Below are 27,528 nucleotides of genomic sequence, written 5' to 3' on the forward strand. Positions count from 1 at the left end.
TCAATGCCCCCATCTGTATGTATTTAAATTCAACAGATACAGCTGACAAATTCAAAATAAAACTTTATGAGTTAATATGCAAAAATCAATAATTCACAACAAATCAGATTTTATTTCAACATATTCTATACATAGATACATAGAAGATAGGAGCAGGAGGAGGCCTTTTGGCCCTTCGAGCCTGCTCCTCCATTCATCTCGATCATGGCTGATCATCCAACTCAATAGCCTTTGATCCCATTCTCCCCAAGTGCTATATCCAGCCGCCTCTTGAATATATTCAAAGTTTTAGCATCAACTACTTCCTGTGGTAATGAATTCCACAGGCTCACCTGAAATGGTTTACCCCGAATCCTCAGGCTGTGACCCCTGGTTCTGGACACACCTATCATTGGTAACATCTTCCCTGCATCTACCCTGTCTAGTCCTGTTAGAATTTTATAAGTCTCATGAGATCCCCCCCCCTCATTCTTCTGAACTTCAGCGAGAACAATCCCAACCTAGTCAATCTCTCCTCATATGACAGTCCCGCCATCCCTGGAACCAGTCTGGTAAACCTTCGCTGCACTCCCTCGAGAGCAAGAACATTCTTCCTCAGAGGAGACCAAAACTGCACACAATACTCCAAGTGTGGCCTCACCAAGGCCCTGCAACACATCCCTGCTTCTATACTCGAAACCTCTTGCAATGAAGGCCAACATACCATTAGCCTTCTTACAGTCTGCTGTACCTGCATGCTTACTTTCAGCGAATGGTGCACAAGGACACCCAGGTCCCGCTGCACACTCCCCTCTCCCAGTTTACAACCATTCAGGTAGTAATCTGCCTTCCTGTTTGGCTTCCAAAATGAATAACCTCACACTTATCTAAATTATACTGAATCTGCCATTGGTTTGCCCACTCGCCCAACCTGTCCTGATCTTGCTGTAGGATCCCTGTATCCTCGTCACAATTCACCCTCCCACCTAATTTGGTATCATCTGCAAACTTTGAGATGTTAAATTTTGTTCCCTCATCCAAATCATTAATATATATTGTGAATAGCTGGGGTCCCAGCACCGATCCCTGTGGTACTCCACTGGTTACTGCTTGCCAATTTGAAAAGGACCCATTAATCCCTACTCTTTGTTTCCTCTCTGCCAACCAGTTTTCTATCCACCTCAATACATTTCCCCCAATCCCATACGCTTTAATTTTGCACAATAAATCTCTTATGCGGGACTTTGTCAAATGCCTTCTGAAAGTCCAAATATACCACATCGACCTTGTCGACTGTACTGGTTATCTCTTCAAAGAATTCCAACAGATTTGTCAAGCATGATTTTCCCTTCATAAATCCATGCTGACTCGGTCTAATCCTGTCACTGCTTTCTAAATGTTCCGCTATAAAGTCCTTGATAATGGATTCAAGCATTTTCCCCATTACCGATGTTAGGCTTACTGGTCTATAATTCCCTGCTTTCTCTCTACCTCCCTTTTTGAATATCGGAGTGATGCGAGCTACCCTCCAATCTGCAGAGACAGTTGCAGAGTCTATAGAATCCCAGAAGATGACCACCAATGCATCCACTATTTCCAGAGCCACCTCCTTAAACACTCTGGGATGCAGATTCTCAGGCCCTGGGGATTTATCCACCTTCAATCCCATCAGTTTTCCCACCACCATTTCTCTACTAATGTTGATCTCCCTCAGTTCTTCCCTCTCACTAAACCTTTCATTCTCCAACATTTCTGGGATCCGATTTATGTCCTCATTTGTGAAGACAGAAACAAAGTATGTATTTAATTGCTGAGCCATTTCTTTGTCACTTATTATGTTCCCCTGTTTCTGTCTGCAGTGGGCCTACATTTCTCTTTACCAATCTCTTTCTCTTCACATAGCTGTAGAAGCCTTGGTGTCAGTCTTTATGTTCCTTGCAAGCTTCCTTTCGTACTGTACTTTCCCCTTCTTAATCAATCCCTTCGTCCTGCTTTGCTGAATTCTAAACTGCTCCCAATCCTCAGAACTATTATTTTTCTTGGCCAATCTGTATGCTTCTTCCTTGGAACTATTTCTAATTTCCTTTGTAAGCCATGGATTGGCCCTCTTACCCCCTTTGCTTTTGTGCCAGACAGGAATGAACAGCTGCTGTAGTTCCTCCATGCGTTCCTTGAATGTTTGCCATTGTCCATCCTCTGTCATCCCTTTAAGTAACTCTCCCCAAACTATCAAGGCCAACTCACGCCTCATGTCCTCATAGTTCCCTTTATTAAGATTCAGCACCCCAGTCTCCGAATCAACTACTTCACTCTCCATCTTGATAAAAAGATTCTATCATGTTATGGTCGCTCATCCCCAAGGGGTCTCGTACGGCCAGATTGGCAATAATTCACTTCTCATTACACAGTACCCAGACTAAGATGGCGTGCTCTCTAGTTGGTTCCTCCACATATTGGTCAAGAAAACCATCCCGTATACACTCCAGGAATTCCTCCTCTACGGCATTGTGGCTAATTTGATTTGCCCAATCTATGTGAAGATTAAAATCACCCATGATCACCCATATTCCCTTACTACATACATCACTAATTTCTTGTTTAATGCCATTCCCAACCTCACCAGTACTGTTTGGGGGTCGATATGACACCCACTAATGTTTTTGTCCCTTGGTATTTCTCAACTCTACCCATACAGATTCCACATTGTCAGAGCTAATACCCCTTCTCACTGTGGTGTTAATTTCCTCTTTAACCAGTAGTGCCACGCCACCACCTTTTCTTTTATGCCTGTCCTTCCTAAATACGGAGAACCCTGGGACATTCAGTTCCCATCCCAGTTCACCCTGCAGCCATGTCTCCGTAATCCCAATTATATCATACCCATTTATATCTATCTGCGCGATTAATTCATCCACTTCTGTGCGATTAGTTCATCCACTTTATTGCAAATGCTCCGTGCATTAAGGCACAGAGCCCAAGTTTGTCTTTTTCACAATGCTGGTCTTGCTCACAATATTTTTCTCTACTGCCCAGTTTGAATTTTGTCCTTGATTTCTCCACCTAACACTTTTCTTATTCTCTTTTCTACCTTTTGCTTGTCCTTCCTCCCTCTTTCTCTGACTCCTTGCGTAGGTTCCCATCCCCCGGCATTTTAGTTTAAACCCTCCCCAATTGCTCTAGCAAATAGCCCCCCTAGGACATCAGTTCCAGCTCTGCCCAGGTGTAACCCGTCCAGTTTGTACAAGTCCCACCTCCCCCAGAACTGGTCCCAATGCCCCAGGAATCTGAAACCCTCCCCCTGTCACCATCTCTTCAGCCACGTATTCATCCTATATATCCTGTCATTTGTACTCTGACTAGCACGTGGCACCAGTAGTAATCCTGAAATCACTACCTTTGAGGTCAGATTTCTTAACTTCCTTCCTAGCTCCCTGTATTCTGCCTCATCCCTTTTTTTTTTTTTAAAAACTTATGTCGTTTGCACCGATGTGTACCACGACCACTGGCTGTTCTCCCCCTCCAGAATGTCCTGTACCCACTCAGAGACATCCTTGTGGAGGTACCAGGGAGGCAACATACCATCCTGGAGTCTCGTTTGCGGCCACAGAAACGCCCGTCTATTCCCCTTACAATTGAATCCCCTATAATTATTGCACTGTTACACTTATTACTCCTCCCCTCTGCAGCAGAACCAATCGTGGTGCCACAGGTTTGGCTTTTGCTGTTTTCCTCTCAACAGTATCCAAAACGGTATATCTGTTTTGCAGGGGAATGGCCACAGGAGATTCCTGCACTACCTGCCTCGCTCTCTTGTTCTGCCTGGTGGTCACCCATTACTTTCCTGCCTGCAGAGTCTGAGCCTGCGGTGTGACCACCTCTCTATATATGCTATCCACGATACACTCCAACTCACGGATGCTCCAGTGTCTCCAACCGCCGCTCCAGCTCCTGAAACTAGAGCTTCCAGGAGCTGTAACTGGAGACACTTCCTGCACACATGCTGGCTCTGGGGACTGGAACTGTCCCCAGCCTGCCACATGGAGCAAGAGGAGCAGACCACACCTTGGAGCTGTCCTGCCATGATTTATTCCTTTAAAATTAAACCTTTGAAATTAAACTTTAGAAAGATGTTTTTCTGTCAGGTGAAATCCAATCCCCGGATACAACATGACATGCCAAGAAGACATGAAAGAACAGGTATATCCATCTCATCCTGACTACTTTCTAAAATCATTTTCCTTTTCAAATAAAATGAGTCTTTAACATGTGACTGAAGCTATGACTGGCTACAACTCACAACAACCTCATCAACTCTAAAGAGGCACACCCTATGACTGCAGAAATCAAATTGCAAGGAAATGCACAAAGGTACTTTACACTTCTACGACAGGCTCTAGTCAACGGTAATGATCTTTCTAAGGACAAAGGACTTTGAAACGTCTGGTAAAACTTATGAATGAAACATTAAGTAACTCAAGAATCCAGACCAGAAATTTGAATCCTTTGTCCAAACCAAGGGGAAGAAGTTGGAGTTCTGTCACACGATCCTTCCTAAAAGGTGCTAGAATCTGTAATATTGTCTTCAGAATCTAAAGTCTGCAGTCTGCCACCTTCCATTAACAAAAATAACAGCAGAACTAGAGCTCTGACCAGGTTTAAATCGAGGGGCCTTCACCTAAATGGGTTGCACTGGAACCTTTGAACTTCTATAGCATTGTCTACTACAATACAAATTCATCTTTAGGGCCTCTCCGACATGGGAGTCAGCACTACTGAAAAATGGATTACCCCACATCAGCTTCAGCCTGCTAAGCTCTCTAATAGAGAGGCTATTTTGGCTTTCTCCTTCTTTCTTTCCCATATCTCTCCTTTAAATTATGAATGCAGAAAGGAAGCCCTCTTCCAAGTTTTATGTCTGTGCAAAATAAACTAACAATCCGATTTCCCAACATTGAGTTTGCTGTGGGGTTAATAGAGGATTGGATCACTCCAAAAATTGAAGGCCGGGGGAAACACATCACCAATTATGGATGGGGGAAATCAAAAATCACCTTTCTGTTTACGGGTGGTGAGGGGAGAAGTCAGGCAATTTTAAATTAAACCCCTTCCTGTCCATAATAAAAGTAATTTTACACTCATTTTTTGTACAGTGTATGTACTATTCAATGGGCAAACTATCTTCACTACGCCCGTTGTAAAGAATTCCCCTAAATTATTTGACCAATGGGATCCCTTGTTCACTGCTTCCACAAGAGCCAGTGATGCTGCAGCTAAATTACAATTAATTTAACAACCCAATTATTTTCTTCATTTCCTGGGATAAAGGACGGCACTTTCCATTTTCACTATCAAAAATATTTTGAAATGAGCAGCTCATGTTATGTGTCACTGAAGGATGGAAATTTAAGTACACATTTTTCCACATTGATTGTTTTTAACATTATATTTTCCCCCAAAAAAACACCAGTGGTTTTCAACACAATACATCAAAACTACATCCTGTCTGGTCTGAGTCCATTGCCAATACAACGGACCAATTAAACCCCGCAACTGCTCGGTTTCCTGAGATGTGACATCATCTTTCTGTGATGTCATAGCAGGACCTCGCACAATTAATCGGGATAGAATTAACACTCTCTAAATAAGGTTGTTCATTAAAGTTACTCCAGACCCATTTGCTTCATGTCTAAACCAATATATTTAAACGTCCCTGAAGCTCCAATTCCAATCTAGAATTTCATTTTTATCTTAATAACACTTCTCAAATTCCACAGTACCACTCCATAAGAAATCATCAACATGCACCATGAAGATGTTTGAAATTATTTTTTGATAGGATAAAGGATTGAGGGATCTGCTCTTGATTGAACACAACCTACTTTCAGAAAAACAAATCCCACTGAAAAAAACATACCTTCAAGCCATAAACACATTGTTTAGTTTCCATGGTTTCCCTTCTGTATAACTTGTCTCTCTTAAGGTGGCTTCAGAAACACTCACATTTGAAAATTTTCAACCTGCAGAAATCGGCTTTTAAGTCAGTTGATGTACACTCCCATTAATTTGTATGAGGCCAAATGAACCAAAAATATCAACATTACTTTTCAGAGTATGAAGAGTCCACTAACACTTGCCTGGTGTCTCTTCAAACCTCTGACCACCTACTCTCACTTTAGCCTCCGAGTCCCAATCCGCATTCACTTCCTTCTATATGACAAGCCTGGCTGTCCCCTATCACTTACTTTAGAATAAACTCCAAATTTCTTCTAACTGTTTGCTTTGCCTCTCATTATTAGCCAAAATCTTCCAGTCAGCAGCAATGCTGAGAACTGCCTGAAAAGTTTTCTGCAGCTCAATCATATTGCATGCTTTGTCTTCCAACTTCGAATTCCAGCTGCAGCAGAAATGGGTGGGTGGTCGAGTCAGATCGATTCAGGGTGTGTGTGTGTGTGGGGGGGGGGGGTTGGTTGACGTGTTCAGCTTAATGAGGCTGGTTACGGTCAGAGTACATCAGAAATTAAACTGCAATATTTCCAGGATAACTGTTCAGCTAAGCCCAAGTATCTGGTCCAAGTCTCAAGCCCTGATGTCTACCTCATATGGTCTTATACAGTGCAACTCTTTTTTTTCTGACACCTCAGCCTTTATGAAATCCTCCCTGCAAGTAAAACATTTAAATGTGCAGAAAAAAATTTAAATATAGAAGTTAGCACAGAAGACAACTGGTGATTTCTCTCATAGATTATTTTTTTTGGGGGGGGCTAAAAGCTTTATAGTTGGTTTTTTTTAAATAAATAATTTTTATTCAAGTTTTCACAAAATATCAACAACAAAACGTAAAAGGAACCCAATAGAAATACCAAACAAAACAAAACAACCCAATGCCCCCCCTATACACAAATAATAAATTAACACCCACCGAAACATATAGTAAACATAGCAAATATATACACCCCCTCAGATCCCCCAGTATAGACAAACAAAAATAAAACAGAACACCCCACCCCTCCCCGGGCTGCTGCTGATCATAGGCAAAGAACGGTTGCCACCGCCTGAAAAACCCTTGCACCGATCCCCTTAAGGCAAATTTCACCCTCTCCAATTTAATAAACCCCGCCATATTGTTGATCCAGGATTCCACGCTTGGGGGCCTCGCATCTTTCCACTGAAAAAGAATCCTTCGCCGGGCTACCAAGGACGCAAAATCCAGAATACCGGCCTCTTTCGTCTCCTGCACTCCCGGCTCCTCTGCAACCCCAAATATTGCAAGCCCCCAGCCCGGTTTGACCCTGGATCCCACCACCCTCGACACTGTCCTCGCTACGTCCTTCCAAAATTCCTCCAGTGCTAGGCATGCCCAGAACATATGGGTGTGGTTTGCTGCGCTCCCCGAGCACCTAACACACCTGTCCTCACCCCCAAAAAACCGGCTCATCCTTGTCCCGGTCACGTGTGCCCTGTGCAGCACCTTAAACTGTACGAGGCTGAGCCTCGCGCACGAAGAGGAAGAGTTCACCCTCCCTAGGGCATCTGCCTACGTCCCCTCCTCGATCTCCTCCCCCAACTCATCCTCCCACTTACCAGGTGATGCAGGAGGAGGAGGAGGCCTCGGTGGAGGAGCTGAAAGGTATGTTGACAAAATCTTCCCCTCTCCAACCCACACCCCCGAGAGCACCGTCCTTTACCATGCGTGGCAGCAGCAGCGGGAATTCCACCACTTGCCGCCTGGCAAACACCCTTACCTGTAGACACCTAAAGGTGTTTCCCGGAGGGAGCCCATACTTCTCCTCCAGCTCACCCAGGCTCGCGAACATCCCATCCACAAACTGGTCCCACAACCTTCTTATCCCTGCCCAGTGCCACCCCAAAAACCCTCCATCTATTCTCCCTGGGACAAACCGGTGGTTCCCCCGTATCGGGGTCCACACCGAGGCCACCACTTCCCCCATGCCACCTCCATTGCCCCCAAATTTTGAGGGTAGCCGCCAGCACCGGGCTCGTGGTATACCTCATTGGAGGGAGCAGCAGCGGCGCCGTTGCCAGTGCCTCCAGACTCGTACCCTCACAAGATGCAGTCTCCAGCCTCTTCCATGCCGCCCCTCCCCCGCCATCACCCACTTGCGCACCATCGCCGCATTGGCGGCCCAGTAGTACCCGCAGAGGTTGGGCAGCACCAGTACCCCCCCATCCCTACTCCGCTCCAGGAGCACCCTTCTCACCCTCGGAGTCCCTCGCGCTCACACAAACCCAGTTATGCTCCTGTTGACCTGCCTAAAGAAGGCCTTCGGGATAAGAATGGGGAGGCACTGGAACAGGAACAAAAACCTTGGGAGCACCATCATCTTGACTGGCTGCACTCTACCCACCAAGGACAGCGGCAATGTGTCCCACCTCTTAAACCCCTCCTCCATTTGCTCCACCAGCCTCGTGAAATTAAGTCTATGCAGGGCCCCCCAGCTCCTGGCCACCTGGACCCCCAAATATCTGAAGCTCCTCTCCACCCTTTTTAGTGGGAGCTCGCCAATCCCCCTCACCTGGTCCCCCTGGGCGAACCACGAACAACTCGCTCTTCCCCATCTTGAGCTTGTACCCAGAGAAAGCCCCGAACTCTCGGAGGATCCTCATTACCTCCGGCATTCCCCCCCACCGGGTCCGCTACACATAGCAGCAAGTCGTCCGCATAGAGAGACACCCTAGGCTCCTCCCCACCTGGCATCAGCCCCCTCCAGTTCCTCGACTCCCTCAGTGCCATAGCCAGAGGTACAATCGCCAGTGCGAAGAGCAGGGGTGACAGGGGGCACCCCTGCCTCGTCCCTCGATGCAACCAAAAGTACTCAGACCTCCTCTTGTTCGTGACCACACTCGCCATCGGGACCTCGTACAACAGCCTAACCCACCTGACGAACCCCTCCTCAAACCCAAATCTCTTCATGACCTCCCACAAGTACCCCCACTCTACCCTATCGAAGGCCTTCTCAGCGTCCATCGCCGCCACTATCTCCTCCTCCCCCTCCCTCACCGGCATCATAATAACGCTCAGGAGCCTCCGCCCATTCGCGTTCAACTGCCTCCGCTTCACGGACCCAGTCTGGTCATCGTGGATGACCTGCGGCACCCAATCCTGCATTCTCGTGGCTAAGACCTTCGCCAGCACCTTGGCATCTACATTTAACAACAAAATCGGCCTGCAAGACCCAAACTGCAGGGGATCCTTGTCCCGCTTCAGGATCAAGGAGATCAGTGCCCGGGACATCGTCAGGGGCAAAGCCCCCCCCTCCCTTCCCTCATTGAAGGTCCTAACCAGCAACGGGCCCAACAGGTCCACATATCTCTTGTAAAATTCGACCGGGAAACCGTCCGGCCCCGGTGCCTTCCCCGCCTGCATGCTCCGTATCCCTTTGGCCAGCTCCTCCAGCCCAATGGGGGCCCCTAATCCCGCCACCAGTCCCTCCTCCACCTTCGGGAACCTCAGTTGGTCCAGAAAGCAGCCCATCCCTCCCTCCTCCCGTGGGGGCTCGGGCCGATACAGTTCCTCATAAAAGTCCCTGAAGACCCCATTGATGCCAACCCCACTCCGCACCACACTCCCTCCCCTATCCTTATTTCCCCCGATCTCCCTAGCTGCATCCCGCTTCCGAAGCTGATGCGCCAGCATCAGACTTGCCTTTTCCCCATATTCATAAATCGTTCCCTGGGCCTTCCACCACTGCGCCTCCGCCTTCCTGGTGGTCAACAGGTCGAATTCGGCCTGGAGGCTACACCTCTCCCTCAACAGTCCCTCCTCCCGCACCTCCGCATACCTCCTGTCTACCCCCATCATCTCCCCCAACAGCCTCTCCCTCTGCTCTCTCCTCGCCTTGTGGGCCCTAATGGAGATCAGCTCTCCGCTAACCACCGCCTTCAGCACCTCCCAGACCATCCCCACTCAGACTTCCCCGTTATCGTTGGCCTCCAGGTATCTCTCTATGCTTCCTCGGACCCGCTCGCTCACCTCCTCGTCCGCCAACAGCCCCACCTCCAAGCGCCACAACGGGCGCTGGTCCCTCTCCTCCCCCAGCTCTAGGTCTACCCAATGCAGGGCGTGATCCGAAATGGCTATCGCCGAATAACCTTTATAGTTGTTAACTTGCATTTCGGTTGACTAGTCATAGAATCATAGAATTTACAGTGCAGAAGGAGGCCATTCGGCCCATCGAGTCTGCACCGGCTCTTGGAAAGAGCACCCTACCCAAGGTCCACACCTCCACCTGATCCCCATAACCCAGTAACCCCACCCAACACTAAGGGCAATTTTGGACACGTAGGGCAATTTAGCATTGCCAATCCACCTAACCCGCACATCTTTGGACTGTGGGAGGAAACCGGAGCACCCGGAGTAAACCCACGCACACACGGGGAGGATGTGCAGACTCCGCACAGACAGTGACCCAAGCCGGAATCGAACCTGGGACCCTGGAGCGGTGAAGCATTTGTGCTATCCACAATGCTACCGTGCTGCTGGTAAACTCCTTCGGATTAATCATCCTTATCTTCAGCCTCAGAATTCGGTGTCATGCGTAGTCACAACTGAAACTCCTGTTAACTATGCTCCAGGCATTCCTAGAGTTCATTCACATTTTTGGTGTTCCAATCCTGTGTTCTGCTGAGATATCTATGTCCACTAAAGGTGCTTTCAACTCAATTCTTCCTACCTGTATTGTACGGACATCTGCATGTATTGTACTGTCGACCAAGTTGGTAAATGGATCATAAATACATCCTTTGGAAAGATTTCTTCACAATCATAGGTCATAATTTTATAAACTGATAACTTAATTCTGTATTCACCAAGATTATACTACAGTAGTGTAAAATATGCTGCACTTAATTCTGTATTCACCAAGATTATACTACAGTAGTGTAAAATATGCTGCACCTAATTCTGTATTCACCAAGATTATACTACAGTAGTGTAAAATATGCTGCACTTAATTCTGTATTCACCAAGATTATACTACAGTAGTGTAAAATATGCTGCACTTAATTCTGTATTCACCAAGATTATACTACAGTAGTGTAAAATATGCTGCACCTAATTCTGTATTCACCAAGATTATACTACAGTAGTGTAAAATATGCTGCACTTAATTCTGTATTCACCAAGATTATACTACAGTAGTGTAAAATATGCTGCACTTAATTCTGTATTCACCAAGATTATACTACAGTAGTGTAAAATATGCTGCACACGTTAAAAATACTAAAATATGCATCATAAACAACTTACCTTGCTGAATGGATGCATCCAGGAATGGCCTAGATTAAAAGAAAAAGAGATTGCATAGTATTGATAACCACCCACAAATGCTCAGCTGTTCCATCATACTTGATATCACTACTTAAAAATGTACATGTGGACATTGTGTTTTGTGAAGCTTTTCTAATTGTACACATCAGCTTCCTATCAGTACGCAATAAATAGTCTGATTACACAAGAACAATCTGTGCAGATTCTGGTCTTGCATTTTGGAAACATTAACATTTTCTTCAAAAGTGAAATGAACTGGGAGTTTACCCATTAATGGTTCAAGCGTTTCAAAATCTTCACTGCGATTTATAAATATGTTACAGCCACTGGATTTTGAAGCAAACGCTCAAAATGTTTGGCAATTTTAGCAAAGATGGGTAATTCAGAGATTAATAGTAAGTGTAGTTTTCAACAATTCTTATTGGGTAGGTTAAATTTGATCCATAAATATTCATATTAGCCCTTTCTTACAACTATTTATAGTATACAATGCCAGCAATTTCTAGAGTTACATGCAACTAACAGAGGATCCTCCAGTGAAGTTCCCCTGCACCAATTTATTAAAAAAGGTTTTACTCTCAATTGTTCTCTCCACTGTACTAAAGTAATTCTTGCTAGGCCCTGAATATCCAGCAAGGTTTGTAAATGGAGTACTCAAAAGAAGTAGTTGCTTGCAAAACTGTCCAGGAAGTAATTCTGCAAATAGGATGGCTTGAATTCATCTATTTCACCACTAAGCACTCAGCAGAAGGTAGTCCAGTATACAGAGAATGCATTCTATTCCATCAAATATACCAATGATCACAAGAAAAATGGTCTATTATAAAATGGCTCTGAAATAGCTTCAAGAGAAGCCCCAGTTTATTTTAAAACCTTCAGTGTCAGCATTAACTTCTGTAGTTAACTAGCAAGAGCTGGGTGCAGTGGTTAGCACTGCTGCTTCACGGAACTGAGGACTTGGATTTGATCCCAGCCCCGGGTCACTGTCCGTGTGGAGCTTGCACATTCTCCCAGTGTCTGCGTGGTTATCACCCCCACAACTCAAAGATGTGCAGGGTAGGTGGATTGGTCACGCTAACTGCCCCTTAATTGGAAAAAGATAATTGGTATTCTAAATGTATTTTTAAAAAACTAGCAAGAGCCAACATCAATGCAAAGAATTGAATGGCCTCTAAACTCAATGAGTGCTTGTCAGGAGCCAGAGAAATAAGTAAATTAGGAGTCACAGGATAACAAAGGATTTATATTTATCTTTGGTAAGAGAACTGCTTTTTTTCTCCAAAACCCAGTGCCTGAACAAAGTCTTTAGAGCCAAAAGATAACCTCCCATAAGTCACATTTTTCATGTTATACCAGCTTCATATGGAAAATTAGTTTTTTTTAGTTTGATGGTCTGGCAAGTACTGATCTGAAGCAACACATGATAATGAGACTTCAGTCATTAAACTTTGCAGCTCAACGTCTTGCACTTGATTCATTATAGGACTCAAACTTGCTCTTAAAAAGAGGCTCATGGGAAAGTTTACCTCTTTATTAAAAATATAATCTTTGCCTTTTGCTCCAAAATCTTTTTTAACGTTGCATTGTCATAATCTGAAGGCCGCTTAAAACACACTCCATCCGGAAGTCCTTGTATTCCGACAGCAGCTGGGTCCTTCAAGATCTTCTCATATGGCACAGGGTTTGGAGTAGGTTTCCCAAGTGCTTTACCTGAAATTAGACAGAACAGACAAGGTAACAAACAAGGTGTAAAAACAATAGCACAAAGATATGTAGTAATCAGATTGGCAGAATGCTGAAAGATCTGATATTTTAGATATAAAATCCTGGATTGAAGGTATTTTGGGTTCCAAAAATGTATTCATAAACTCATGGATACAACAAAGTACTGTAACAGGAATAAAACTAAATTCCCTTGGTTTTAAACAACACCATCACCCAGCAAGAGCATCATTGCTTAGAGTTAAGATGTTCCATATGCACGGCAGAGGACCATCAGCGTGTGCTCAAGTCACTTAAACAGGCATCGTCGAAGAGACATGCATTCTACCGTATTAAGACCTAAGAAAGGAGACAGTCTTGGAGGCAATGCATCTTAAAGGGTTAGAAGCATGCATTGTGCAAATTGAAAACAAATTGCACTCGGCTCCAAAACTCTATCACAAGTGCAGTCCGATAATTCAGGCGTAGACCGCAAGATACTACTCTGGTACTCAGAATCACGAGATTCTACGCGTCCCTATTTAACAAACAGTTCATTGTAGAAATTGGTTATAAAACTGGATTTAATAACTGGATATAATATCACTTTGCGAGAATATGTAAATACTGCACATATCATTAAAGGATGTGATGTAAAACAGCATATGACTAGCTGCGCCTGTGTGCGTGTCTGGAAACCTTAGGTTAAATGCATTTTGCTGAGCTCTCATGTAATTTGTATTTATTAGTACTAGTCTTCAAATGAAAGAATCTACACTTTTGTTTACCAGTCCTGTGTCTGATTGGTGAATTTCAAGAAGGCAAGTAAAGCAACACCTTCCCTTTGAAACACTTAATTCAATTCTACTAATGTCAACAAACAATAGTCATAGTACATCAATGCTAATTCTCCCCCATCCCCACAAGCAATTGAAACATAACAGTACCATAGAGTGAAGAAAATAACTCCTCAACTGATTTTCTTGTTGTTTCAACGTCAACCTGGTTATGCACAGTAGTCGGTGTCACACAGAGAACATCTTCACTTCTGGACTTTTCTGCTGCCTTTCGCTCCTCAGCCACACCTGAAATTAAACTAATTATTAAAGGCGAGCAGAGAGAACATTGCAGATCATTGCCACAAGCTTATTTTAGACCCACTGAGCTGAACAACTAATAAACCTATTAAAATAAGTTGAGAAAACAAATGTCATTACTTAACATAAGCCACACAAAAGCACTTCTCCTTTGACATGTTTTTTCTAATTCATTTGTACAGGCGTGTGCATCACTGGCTAAGTCCCCATTTGTTGCCCATCCCCAATTGCCCTTGAGAAGGTGGTGGTGAGCTGTCTTCTTGAACAGCTGCAGTCCATGTGGTGTAGGTACACCCACAGTGCTGTTAAGAAGGAATTCCAGGATTTTGAACCAGCGACAGTGAAGGAAAGGCTATATATTTCCAAGTCAGGATGGTGATTGACTTGGGAGGGGATCTTCCAAGTGGTGGTGGTGGTATTCCTATATACCTGCTGTCCTTGTCCTACTAGATGGTAGTGGTCGTGGGTTTGGAAGGTGCTACCAAGGAGGCTTGGGGAGTTAGACATAGAATTTACAGTGCAGAAGGAGGCCATTCGGCCCATCGAGGCTGCACCGGCCCTTAGAAAAAACACCCCACTTAAGCCCATACCTCCGCCCCATATCCGTAACCCAGCAACTCCACCCAACCACTTTGGACACGAAGGGCAATTTAGCATGGCCAATCCAGCTAATCAGCACATCTTTGGACTGTGGGAGGAAACCAGAGCTCCCAGAGGAAACCTACGCAGTCATGAGGAGAACGTGCAGACTCTGCACAGACAAGTGACCCAAGCCGGGGATCGAACTTGGGACCCTGGAGATGTGAAGTGACAGTGCTAACCACTGTGCTACTGTGCATCTGATAGATGATGCACACCACTGCTACTGTGCATCAGCAGTAGAGGGTGAATGTTTGTGGAAGAGGTGAGAGGTGCCAATCAAGCGGAAAGCTTTGTCCTGGATGGTGTTGAGCTTCTGAGTGTTGGAGCTGCACTCGTCCAGGCAAATGGGGAGTATTCCATCACACTCTGACTCATGTCTTGTAGGTAGTGGACAGACTTTGGAGAGTCAGGAGGTGAGTTACGCACCACAGGATTCCTAGACTCTAATCTGCTCTTGTAGCCACAGTATTTATATGGCCCGTCCAGTTCAGTTCCTGGTCAATGGCAACGCCTAGGATGTTGGTAGTGGGGAATTCAGTGATGGTAATTCCATTGGACATCAATGTATTTTATTCATAAAGGGTCGCCTTCTCAACCTTGCCCCTCGCCTGACAGTGGTGATCCTCAGGTTAAATCACCACCAGTCAGCTCACCCCCTCAAAGGGAAAAACAGCCTTTCGTATTATGGAACAATAGCGACTTTACCTTTATTTTGGTACTGACATTTAAATAGCAAGATGAAAAGTCAGGTCATTATATGGGAATATATCACTATCCAAATGGATTTTGGAGAATATTGCACTGTGTTGTCATCAAGCGAGTGATTTGTAAATGATTAAAACAATACCCATAATTTGTGAGTTTCCTCCGGTTTCCTCCCACAGTCCAAAGATGTGCAGGTTAGGTGGATAGGCCGTGGTAAATTGCCCTTAGTGTCCAAAAAGGATAGGTGGGGTTACTGGGATAGGGTGGAGATGTGGGCTTAGGTAGGGTGCTCTTTCCAAGGGCGTGTGCAGACTCGATGGGCCGTATGGTGTCGTGGATTTAGGTTATCCTGGACCTGATAATACGCTATTACTAACCTATGCCCCAGATTAACCTATTAAAAGAGGGAAACCTGTTTTCCTGAAAAGACTCAGAATAGATCTCACGAAGGGAGAATGCTTTTCCGGGTCTCAGACAGTTAAACAGGATTTCAGTTACTTTCTCCAGGGAGAGCTCAGATCCGTCACTCATAACTAAATCGATACCTCTTGAGGTTGTGGGTCCTATCCTAAATGGGTGTCTAGGAATTCAACCTCGAGATTAATTTTCACACAGTATGATTTTAATTAAAGTATCTTTATTGTGAAAATATTACCAATAGATATATACTGAATTGCAGAGTTAAAGTATAAGTGGACTAAACAGTCCTTCTAGTTATCTACTAACATACTAACTTCTCTCAATCGAATGAGATATCTAAACATGGAAAAATCCTTAGAGTCTCTTATCACTTTCTTAGTACATTTCTAAGAAGTTATTGCAAAACCGTACTTACAACAGGTTTTGTCCGACAAGACAAGCTTCTTGAGAACTGACTGCCTCTCGCCCTAAGAGGGGGGTCAGAAAACGGAGAGAGAGAGAACTCTAGCTCTTCTGCTAAAATGCCTCCTCCTTTTATACATTAAACTTGCTTATCGGTTCAGGAAGGCTTTTGTTACAGGTTAATTACCTATAGCCAAATGGCTAATTGAATGTACTATCGCCGATAGATCTTTTAATGTTTGTAATGTCTGTGCAATTGTCCAGGGTTTTAAGATATATTGGCACGGGAGGGACTGGTGCCTGCCTCTTGTCGGTGTGACATTCTTTCCAGATATCAAAACAGACACTTTTGTGAGGGTGTTATCCTAAGTGTCAAGAGGTATAGTTAGGGAAGGATTTGTGTATCTATTTATCTGGAGAATTCCCTGTCCTTATATTTTGAATACTTCTCGGGAGGGGAGTTCATCTCAAAGGATTTATGGTCTATCAAAGAAGAGGCTTTAATTGTTTGATACTAATGAGTCTTTGGAACCAGCTTGGAGTCTTTCCCATCAGGTGGTAACCTCTATCTGACCTTTAGCTGTAGTGGTTTTATTCCATCTTGAATTAGAATGCTGTGTGTATTACTGCCTTATTTTTAATCCGAATTCTGCGGTGAACGTGATATCCATCACAATGGCCTCCTTCTGCACTGTAAATTTGATGATTCTATGAATTCACTCCTGACAATTCAACTTTTCTATACAAAATACTTTAAATTTATCAATCATTGAATAGAGTATCCAACATCAGTATATCTTGCAGTATTTGCCAGCGTGCAATCTGAGCTGATGAGGGAGCAAGTATGGCCAACCAGGGTGATTGGAAAACTGTTTAAAGACTGAATAAAATGAGAGTCAAAATCTCATTGCTTTATTTCAGACAATTACAACATTTATTTAACAGTCATTGGACTCGAAACGTTAGCTCTTTTCTCTCCCTACAGATGCTGCCAGACCTGCTGAGATTTTCCAGCATTTTCTCTTTTGTTTCAGATTCCAGCATCCACAGTAATTTGCTTTTATACAACATTTATTTAACTGCATTAATAAATGTTTTTCTATTTGAAACTGCTCTAAGACCTGGAATCAGAGAGGTGTTGTTCCTTTAGTGAAATGGAAGAAAACAAGATCAAGTATATAGTTTTCTATTGGTCGCCTCATCAACAGCATTGAAATGCCTGATTAAAAATATCACCTTTACATTATATTCAAGACCAGAGGATATTTCTTCACGTTAATAATTTAGGAACTGTAAAGGATAATCAGTGATTTAAAAAAAAATAATAATAATTTATGGACATTTATTTTGTGACAACAACTTTATTATCTCACCTTGAGGTGCACAAAGGATACATTTTTCACTTTTGAGCTCATGAAACATAATAGGAATTAGAAGAAATACAGACTGCAGATACACAATTCATCATTGTGTGCTTGCAGCATGCACAAAGTAATTTATCCTCAAATTGTTCATGGTAAGAAGGTAGACACAGCAAATAGCAAACGGGATAGCTGAAGACACTAAAAGGGAGTGACACTAAAATGCAGGAAAATCTGCCCCAACACAATCCCACCCTCCCTCACATGGTCACCTGTCCCGTACGTGCTGTTCAGTTGCTCCCATCAACACATTCTGCTATCTCACGTTTTATCACTATTAGCAATCTTCAACCCTTAATGGCACCATTAACACTCCCTCAAGTCTTAAATTCATGGCAAATTTGTCAATATCCCCTTTGCCACAACCTCTGTTCTCCTGTTTTGCCCCACCTCCGCCCCCTTTCCTGTTCTACTATTCTGCCCCAGCTCCTCGGCCCCCTTTCCAACTGTATAATTCTTTACGATTTTACCTTTCCTCATTTCTGTAGAAGGGTCATTTAGACCCAAAACATTAACTGCATCTTTCAACAGATAAACTGCAATGACCCTTTCAGGCCTGAATATTACTATAGTCCTTCATAACCACCCAAATCTGACCACGAGGTGCAACTGTCAATTACATCACACATTCTAGTTTACATGTTCTTGTGACTCATTAAGTCAGAGGATGTGTTAAATTTACTCATCTACATTGATAGGCCAAATAGAACATAGAACGATACAGCGCAGTACAGGCCCTTCGGCCCACGATGTTGCACCAAAACAAAAGCCATCTAACCTACACTATGCCATTATCATCCATATGTTTATCCAATAAACTTTTAAATGCCCTCAATGTTGGCGAATTCACTACTGTTGCAGGTAGGGCATTCCACGGCCTCACTACTCTGCGTAAAGAACCTACCTCTGACCTCTGTCCTATATCCATTACCCCTCAGTTTAAAGCTATGTCCCCTCGTGCCAGCCATTTCCATCCGCGGGAGAAGGCTCTCACTGTCCACCCTATCTAACCCCCTGATCATTTTGTAAATCTTTCATGGAGTAGCAACCACTATGGTCAGATTGCCAATCCACTCCTATTTTCCTACCTTAGATTAGGACTGCACATTTCTCACCCAGACATTTTAGAATCATAGAACATACAGTGCAGGAGGCCATTCAGCCCATCGGGTCTGCACCAGCCTTTGAAAGAGCACACACCTCCACCCTATCCCCGCAATCCAATAACCCCACCTAACCATTGGACACCAAGGGGCAATTTATCATGGCCAATCCACTTAACCTGCATTTTTGGACTGTGGGAGGAAAACTCCCGGAGCACCCTAAGGAAACCCACGCAGACATGGGGAGAAAATGCAAACTTCAAACAGACAGTCACCAGAGACTGGAATTGAACCCGGGTCCCTGGACTCTGTGAGGCAGCACTGCTAACCATTGTGCCATCATGCCGCTCATGACTTCCGACATAGGTCTGCTGTGGAACGTGAAGTGTAACAGCTCCTCTAGAGTCCTGAGACCGAATAATGCTGCATCAACATTGTGAAAAAGATCCACATTAAAATTAATGCCCTATAGGAATCTTGCTTTTAATTAATAATTTGTTGAAATCAAACTAAAATTAACCTGCAACTTAGTACAGTCCCGTTTTACAGATGTAATTCACTTACAGAATTTGACAAAGTCAGTCTGAAAATCCTTTCGGCTTCCAATGAATGATCTTCCTCGCTCGGTCCCTACGACAAATATATCTTTTTCATACACAGCAATACAAGCCACTTCAGCTTTTGACTTTGCAATTTCCTGGCACTGAAGAAGAAACATCAATAAACTCTGAGAAATTTTAGAAAGACACGTGCATTTAAAAATAATGTTTTTCATGAAACACACCTTCTGCATCTCAAATTCTAATTTCCCTCAAGCTTTACAAAAAGCACACAAAAAGGAAAATTCTCCACATATGAAATCAATAGGTCACAAAGGTCTGTAGGCTCTTACTTGCCCTTTTAAATCCTGCATTCGGTCAGCAACTTAATAAGTATGGAACTTTTGAAAAAAAATGCACTAGGGTTTATTTATTTGAGCTGTATGCCTAAAAGGACACACATGTACATTTGAGAAGACCATTCTACATGCAAAAATGAGAAGTACCAGGGATTTTCATATCGCGCCTTGCATTTGGCACACATCATACTTAAAATATACGTTAGCAGTACAAAATATTATTTCTCTGACTGGAAAAAAAACTCCAACCAAATAAACTCATTTAATCTAAACTTTTCACCATATCTATTCAAAGCTTAGGATGAATATATCTAAATTTGCAATTATTACTAAATTACAGCACGCATTAAAGTTGCGCAGATGGAAGCAGGGGGTTATAAAATAAGTAAACAACAAAAATTGCAATGTAGGAGTTTAATGTGGGAGACATGTGACATAATCCACTTTGGATCAAAAAGGGAAATTTGGAGTTTGTGACTAAAGGTTCTGGAGAAACCAAAGTGATTTGGGTGTCCATATTCATGGACCATTTAAAGCTAGTATGCAGAAATAAACTGTAATCACAATGCTAATAGGATGTTGGCCTGTACCTCTAATGGATTGACAGTGAAGTGATGTTTCAGTTATACAAAACCTTGCCCGGATATCATATTCAGCAGTATTAATTTTTGCCCACATCAAAAAATAGACACTGGCATTAGGGGTGGTACAGGGCCGATTCACCAGGATTTAAAGGGTTAAATTATGACGTCAACTTGTATAAAGTGGTTTTATATTTCCTTGATGATAATGGGGTTTGGTAGTATAGATGCAGAGCGGCTTTTACTTTCTCTGGTAGGGAAATCCAGAATGAGGCGGCATATTTTAAAATTTGGGCGAGGCCATTAAGATGTGAAAATAGAAAGTGCCTTTGTACACGAGGAGGAAATCTGGAATTCTCTTCTCCTCCCTCCTCTCTTTCCCCCCCCCCCGGCAAACAAAAAAAAGATTGTGGATACAAATTATTTGAGGCCAAAGACAGGTAATGGTATTAAACGTTATAGTCAAAAACGCAAAGCATCTGAGAGTGAGGGACAGACTGGCAAATTATATAAATGCATAGCAGAACAAAAGGGTCTGCACTGTATAATAAACTGTTTTCTACAACTCAATGTAGAGAAACAGCACTTCTGAGAGCCCACAATAACTTCAATAATTGTTGACAAAAAGTTTAGGGCAACAAAGCAAACATTTTAAGTTTAACTCTGCCATTTATGCAACAATTGTTTAGTATTTTTACACGGTGTTAAATAGTCAAATTTACAGTATTTAAATCCTACGTTTGCACTTCATTCAATTTCGTAGGCTAGGGAGTTCATTAGTTTAACTTAAATTATTCCTCATATTGGAGGGATAGACCCCCTAATGAGAAGCTGCCATTACTTCAAGATTTATGGTGTTTTCATAATGAACCATTAAGTTGATACAGTAAAAGTAGATCCAAATGAGATTACACAAGAATGAAAAAGGCAAACTTTAAATTATGCAATCATATTCAACCCATTTGTGTGTCTGGTTTACTTATAGCAATCAACACAAACTTACTTTTCCACTAATTTCCAAGTTATATATTTTTCGATGTTACTTAAGAGGCCATACCCAACCTACTGTTCATGGACTCATGACAAACTTGTTAAAATAACATACAAAACTAAATGCCACAACTATTGAAGAATGCAGTAAGCGAGCATGCTAAGCAGTTCAAAGATTACGGGAATTACATAAGAGTTACATAGAAATTAGAATACAGAAATAGGCCATTCTCCCAACCATTCCATCTCAATGAGCAGTTATCCTAATCCTATGTACTGGCTGTTTCAAGTTCCTATTTTTACTCCTTCCCTTGAACCACTTATGAACCTATTGTCACAACTGTGCAGTTAGAATACTGTGGATTTTTAAGAAAATTTGTCAAAAGGACATTCCTGCTTTAAAAATCATTTCAGTTAGGTTATAAAAGTCTCTTCAAGATGCAAGTCACAGCTGTCAGCTGTCTCCACAGACGATTGCTTAATCACTTCAGGAGTTCTGCAAGAGTGTCCTAGGCCTAACCGTCGTTAGCTGTTTCATAAATGGGAATGTTCTCTCACGATTGCACAATGTTCAGTATCATTCGCGACTCTTATACTGAAGTAGTCCATGTCCATACGCTTCAAGATTTGGACAATATCCAGGCTTGGGCTAACAAGTGGCAAGTAACATTTGCGCCACACAAGTTCATACGATATAGGGGCAGAATTAGGCCATTTGGCCCATTGAGTCTGCTCCACTATTCGATCATGGCTGATTTCATCCTAGCCTTAACTCCAGTCCTGCCCATTCTCCATAACCCTTCAACCCTTTACCAATTAAAAATCTGTCTAACTCCTCTTTAAATTTACTCACTGTCCCAGCATCCACCGCAGTCTGGGGTAGCGAATTCCACAGATTCTCAACCCCTTGGGAGAAGCAGTTTCTCCTCAACTCCATTTTACATTTGCTACCTCTTATCCTAAGACTATGACCTCTGGTTCTAGGATGCCCCACAAGAGAAAGCATCGGTTCCACGCCTACTTTGTCCATACTTTTCATCATCTTGTATACCTCAATTCGATCTCCCCTCATTATAGGCCCCAATCTCTCTTTAAACAACAAACCCCTCATCTCTGGAATAAGCCTAGTGAACCTCCTCTGAACTGCCTCCAATGTCACTACATCTTTCCTCAAATAAGGGGACCAAAACTATGCATAATACTCCAGGTTTGGTCTCACCAATGACTTGTTTAGGTGCAGCACTTCCTTACTATTATACTCTATTCCTTTAGCTATAAATGCCAACATTCTATTTGTTTTCTTTATTATCTGCTCTATCTGCATGGTAGTTTTCTGGGACTCATGAAGGAGGACCCCAGATCCTTCTGCAACGGAGCACCCCGATGTTTCTCCCCATTTAGATAACACGTTGCCTCAAATTTTCCAGACCAAAATGCATGACCTCACAATTATCTATGTTAAACTTCATCTGACACATTTTGGCCCACTCTTCTAACCAAGTGGCTGTCCAACAGGAGATACTCCAACCGTCGCCCCTTGACATTTAATGGCATTACCATTGCTGAATCTCCCACTAGCCACAACCTGGGGGTTACCATTATCGAGAGACGGAATTGGACTATCCATACATATGCTATGGCTACAAGAGCAGATCAGAGGCTAGGAATCCTGCAAAAGCACATGGGCGGCAGTGCCAGGGACCCAGGTTCGAGTCCGGCTTCGGGTGACTGTGTGGAGTTTCCGGTTTTGGGTGGGTTTCCTCCGGGTGCTCCGGTTTTCTCCCACAGTCCAAAGATGTGCAGGTTATGTGGATTGGCCATGCTAAATTGCCCCCAAGTGTCCAAAATGTTAGGTGGGGTTACAGGGATAAGGGCGAGGGATTGGGCTTACGTAGGGTGCTCTTTCAGAGGGTCAGTTCAGACCTGAGAGGCTGAATGGTCTCCTTCTACACTGTAGTGCTTCTCTGAAGTAACTAATCTTCTAATTTCCCAAAGCCTGTCCACCATCTACAAGGCATAAGTCAGGGGTGAGATGGAATACTCCCCACTTGCCTGGATAAGTACAGCTCAAACACTAAAGACGTTTGACACCATCCAAGGGCAAAGCAGCCTACGTGATTGGCATCTCATTTACAAACATTTACTCCCTCCACCACTACCACACAGTGGCAGCAGCAGTTCAAGAAGACAGCTCTCCACCCCTTTCTGAAGAGCAATTAGGGATGGGCAATAAATGCTGGCCTAGCCCATGAAACGCACATCCCACAAATTAATATTTTTAATTGTTGAACAGAGTTCTCAGAATCAGTCAACAATAGAGTCAATAATAACACCAGGATGCCGTGGACAACACAATTGAATCACCCAAGGTGTGAAAACGCAGGACTCCTTTGATACTGTCGGGAAGGACATCTTCAAAAGACTGCAACTTAATTAACTTCTTTGCTTTGTGAAACAATGCTCACCTGAATTAACATAGGCCATTTTTGAGTTTTGAATTGCATAAAGCAGTATTTTTCAAACTTATTTTTCCCGGGACCCACTTTTGCCAACCAGCCGATCGTCGGGACCCACCCTGGCTGACCTCATGTCATAACTCTCTCACACGCAGATATACACAGACACACAAACAGTGTAATAACTCTCTCTCACACTCCTATTCCATCTATTCCACTGCCCCAAGTGTTGGAACCAGTGCATGAATTCCATACAATGACCAGATTTCAATTTCTGTTTGCAAATCAGCTCAATACAGTCTACGAAAATAAAAATGACAACAAAAAGATTGCATTTATCATTGCAAGTGAATAGAAATGAATACATCTCAATTTCTTCAAACTCTATGATTTTCTGAACATTTGGCTTTTGGAAATGTGGTGAGTGAGATCAGTTTTATAATCTGGAGCGATGTGCATGCACGCAAGGGATGGCGATTATATCAACCGTTCTGGAATACACTGGTCACACACAGAACTCATCAGCAACCAGGACTCATCAGTAACCAGCAGGACCGTACTCAGAGCCCAGTGGCATTTACAGAATCAACATTTGGTTCCACAAGTATCTTCAAAGTATACGGGGCAGCACGGTAGCATTGTGGATAGCACAATTGCTTCACAGCTCCAGGGTCCCAGGTTCGATTCCGGCTTGGGTCACTGTCTGTGCGGAGTCTGCACATCCTCCCCGTGTGTGCGTGGGTTTCCTCCGGGTGCTCCGGTTTCCTCCCACAGTCCAAAGATGTGCAGGTTAGGTGGATTGGCCATGATAAAAATTGCCCTCAGTAACCACAATTGCCCTTAATGTTGGGTGGGGTCACTGGGTTATGGGGATAGGGTGGTGTTGACCTTGGGTAGGGTTTTCTTTCCAAGAGCCGATGCAGACTCGATGGGCCGAATGGCCTCCTTCAGCACTGTAAATTCTATGATAATCTATACAGAGTTAGCTGGAGCTTGAGGGATCAGATCCAAGCATCCAAGTTCCAAAACAGAGTCTGGATTGATTTTGCATTCAAACAGACAGCATTAACCGTCTCCCGTTCGCTCTTGTGATGCTGCTGCCTCCAGGATCTGCGGACTAATATTCCAACTCCACTTCCTGACACACGCTTGTGACTTTGACCTCCCATCTCTATTGGGAATTGGGCTGTTCCCTGTGACCAATGTTCACCTGCATAATCTTCTGGGGTATCATAAACTTTTCTCCACCATCATCTGTTGCAAGAATCTGGGCCATCCTCTTCAAGTTCTGCTACACTCAACATGAGCTGCCTCTGACGTAAAATGACACGTAGGTTTAGTCCTTTCACGAACACTAGCTTGAGCTTCTGATTCTTCCAGAGTCCCATCAGCTAATACTACCTGATGCTGCAGAACATGTCAGGTGTCTCACATTGACAAAATGCTGCACAGTTCGGAGACCCATCCGGCCCTTGCTTTAGCGATGCCAGGAAACTGTCCTTCTCTGGGACAGGCTGAATTGAGCCTCCATCATTACTGTCATCTTCTGAATTCAGTATGTGAAAGAGCAGTAATTGTTTCGAGGCGTGGAAGTTTGTTCGTGCAACCTCTGCCCTGGAACAGGAGAGTGATGAGACTGAAGACCGACCCTGGCTTGAAAAGTGTGGCTCAGGCCATTTTTAATAAATATGCTGACAGAGGTTGTGATCGGGACCACCACGAGAATGCTGCGACCTATCGCTCGGACACCCTCCCGCGACCACCGCGGGTCACAACCAGCACTTTGAAAAACCCTGGTCTGAGAACAGCCATTTTGTGCAAAGAACCCAGAAGACCTAAAGAAGTCAGTTCCAGCCTACAGTTCTCATCTGAATTAACTGTGAGCCGCATGCAAGAGCTGGGTTTCTCTCTCCTTCTGGGAGTTAGAGGGAATTGTCCAGAAATCATAATTGTTCTGCTGAAAAAGGAATCCAGGCAGTCTTCAAGAGTCATACTGACAGAAACAGTAAAGGGACCTTCACTTGTGCCCCAAAGTTGCCCTACCTGCTCAGTACACCTGAAAAGGCAAACTCAGGATTAAGTGACTACAGAAGCCATCGCAGCCACAGAAAACATGCAATTTCAACATTTCAATACAAGTTAAGGGCCCACAATAAGTCACTGAGAAAGAAAACTCATCCATTAAGTATTTTCCCCCTTTTATCTGCATTTTGTTTTTGTATCTGTATTTTAGTTAATGTTATCATTTTTACAAAAGTAATTATTAGCAGTAGTTTTATAATAAACAAACCTTTCTTGATTAAGAATAAAGCTGGTCTGCTGGGTTATTTTTAAATTGAACCACTTCAAATTAAAAAGGGGCTACATGCACAAACATCCTTAGCTCATGGACCACTTTGAAGAAATGTTTTTCTACATGGTTGTGACAATATTTTGAAGTGTTCGCATGGTTACAGCTTCAATTACTAACTTCAGTAGTGCAGTTCAGTCTTGTAATCCTCAGTGTAAACGAGCTTCTCCTGCTCTTTTTTCGAAATCTAACATTCAATTTTTAAGGAAGCTAGCAAGATTAATATGCCTCGAGTTAATAACACTTATTGCATCAAAATAATCATCTTAAGACTCCAAACAGGGCAGCATGGTGGCGCAGATGCTAGCACTGCTACCTCATGATGCGGAGGTCCCAGGGTCGATCCTGGCTCTGGGTCACAGTCCATGTGGAGTTTGCACATTCTCCCTGTGTTTGCGTGGGTTTCGCCCCACAACCCAAAGATGTGCAGGGTAGGTGCATTGGCCACTCTAAATTGCCCCTTAATTAGAAAAAATTAATTGGGCACTCTAAATTTTAAAAGTAGACTCCAAACAGCTGTAGACATGAGTCCAACACCCAGAAAACGTGCCTGTAAGGAACTCCATGGGAAGTGAGAAATTGCCCATCCAGATTGTTTGTGGTATGCTCAGTGAAGATATCTAAACTCCCTGAGCTCATCAGCTGAGGTCCATTAATAGCAGTCTAGCCAGAGTTACAAGGTTCTGGGTTCAAGTTCCACTCCAGAGTCTGAAGGCAAAAATCAAGGCTGGCATTCCACTACAGTATTGAAGAAATGCTGCACTGTTGGACATGCCATCTTGAGGAGACGTTAAACTGAGGCCCCATCCGCCTGTTTGAATGAATGAAAAATATCCCATGACACTATTCAGAGGAGCGGCACAGTGGTTAGCACTGCTGCCTCACAGCACCAGGGTGCAGGTTAGAGTCTAGCCATGGATGACTGTGTGGAGTTGCACTTTCTCCGTGTCTCTATGGGTTTCCTCTGGGTGCACCAGTTTCCTCCTATAGTCCAAAGATGTGCAGGTTAGATGGATTGGCCATGCTAAATTACCCTAGTGTTCAAAGGGACAAGTTTAGGTGGGAATACGGGGATAGGGCGGGGCTGCTCTTTCGAAAGGTCGGCGCAGACTTGATGAGCTGCATGGCCTCCTTCTACACTGTAGGACATCTATGGTTCATATGGGGTTTGCACGTTCTCCCAGTGTCTACTCCAGTTTCCTCCACTTTCCCAACCACATATGCACACACACACACACAATGTCCTGACAAGCAGTCTTCTGCTGAAAGGCACACCCTGATTATGGGTCTGCGGACCAAAAACAACAAAATAAAAGAAATGGGAACAAAGGAAATAAGCAGGAAGAACGTTTACATTGCTCCTCAATTAACATATCTGTATTCTCCTCAACCTACATTTCCACCTAGCTTTTGTATCGTCAGCAAACTAAAATACCTTCTGTCGCTTTGTAAATAGTTTGAGGCGACACCACTGATCCTTGTGTCGCTCAGGCCAT

The 27,528-nt window shown here is 43.6% G+C and overlaps 1 protein-coding gene across 13 annotated transcripts in view; it reads right to left on the reverse strand.

The window, feature by feature from the left end:
- LOC140386703 (general transcription factor II-I-like) overlaps nt 1-27,528 on the reverse strand; it is a 220,322-nt gene that overhangs the window by 130,669 nt on the left and 62,125 nt on the right. For all 13 annotated transcript variants that reach the window (XM_072469273.1, XM_072469274.1, XM_072469272.1 and 10 more), the window contains 4 exons: nt 19,322-19,460; nt 13,915-14,052; nt 12,793-12,976; nt 11,246-11,274 (listed from right to left, as the gene is read on the reverse strand). In XM_072469273.1, the coding sequence (XP_072325374.1) occupies nt 11,246-11,274; nt 12,793-12,976; nt 13,915-14,052; nt 19,322-19,460 (490 nt within the window). The remainder of the gene's footprint in view (nt 1-11,245; nt 11,275-12,792; nt 12,977-13,914; nt 14,053-19,321; nt 19,461-27,528) is intronic.

This window comes from Scyliorhinus torazame, chromosome 12 (genome assembly GCF_047496885.1).
Source record: "Scyliorhinus torazame isolate Kashiwa2021f chromosome 12, sScyTor2.1, whole genome shotgun sequence".
Classification (NCBI taxonomy): domain Eukaryota; kingdom Metazoa; phylum Chordata; class Chondrichthyes; order Carcharhiniformes; family Scyliorhinidae; genus Scyliorhinus; species Scyliorhinus torazame.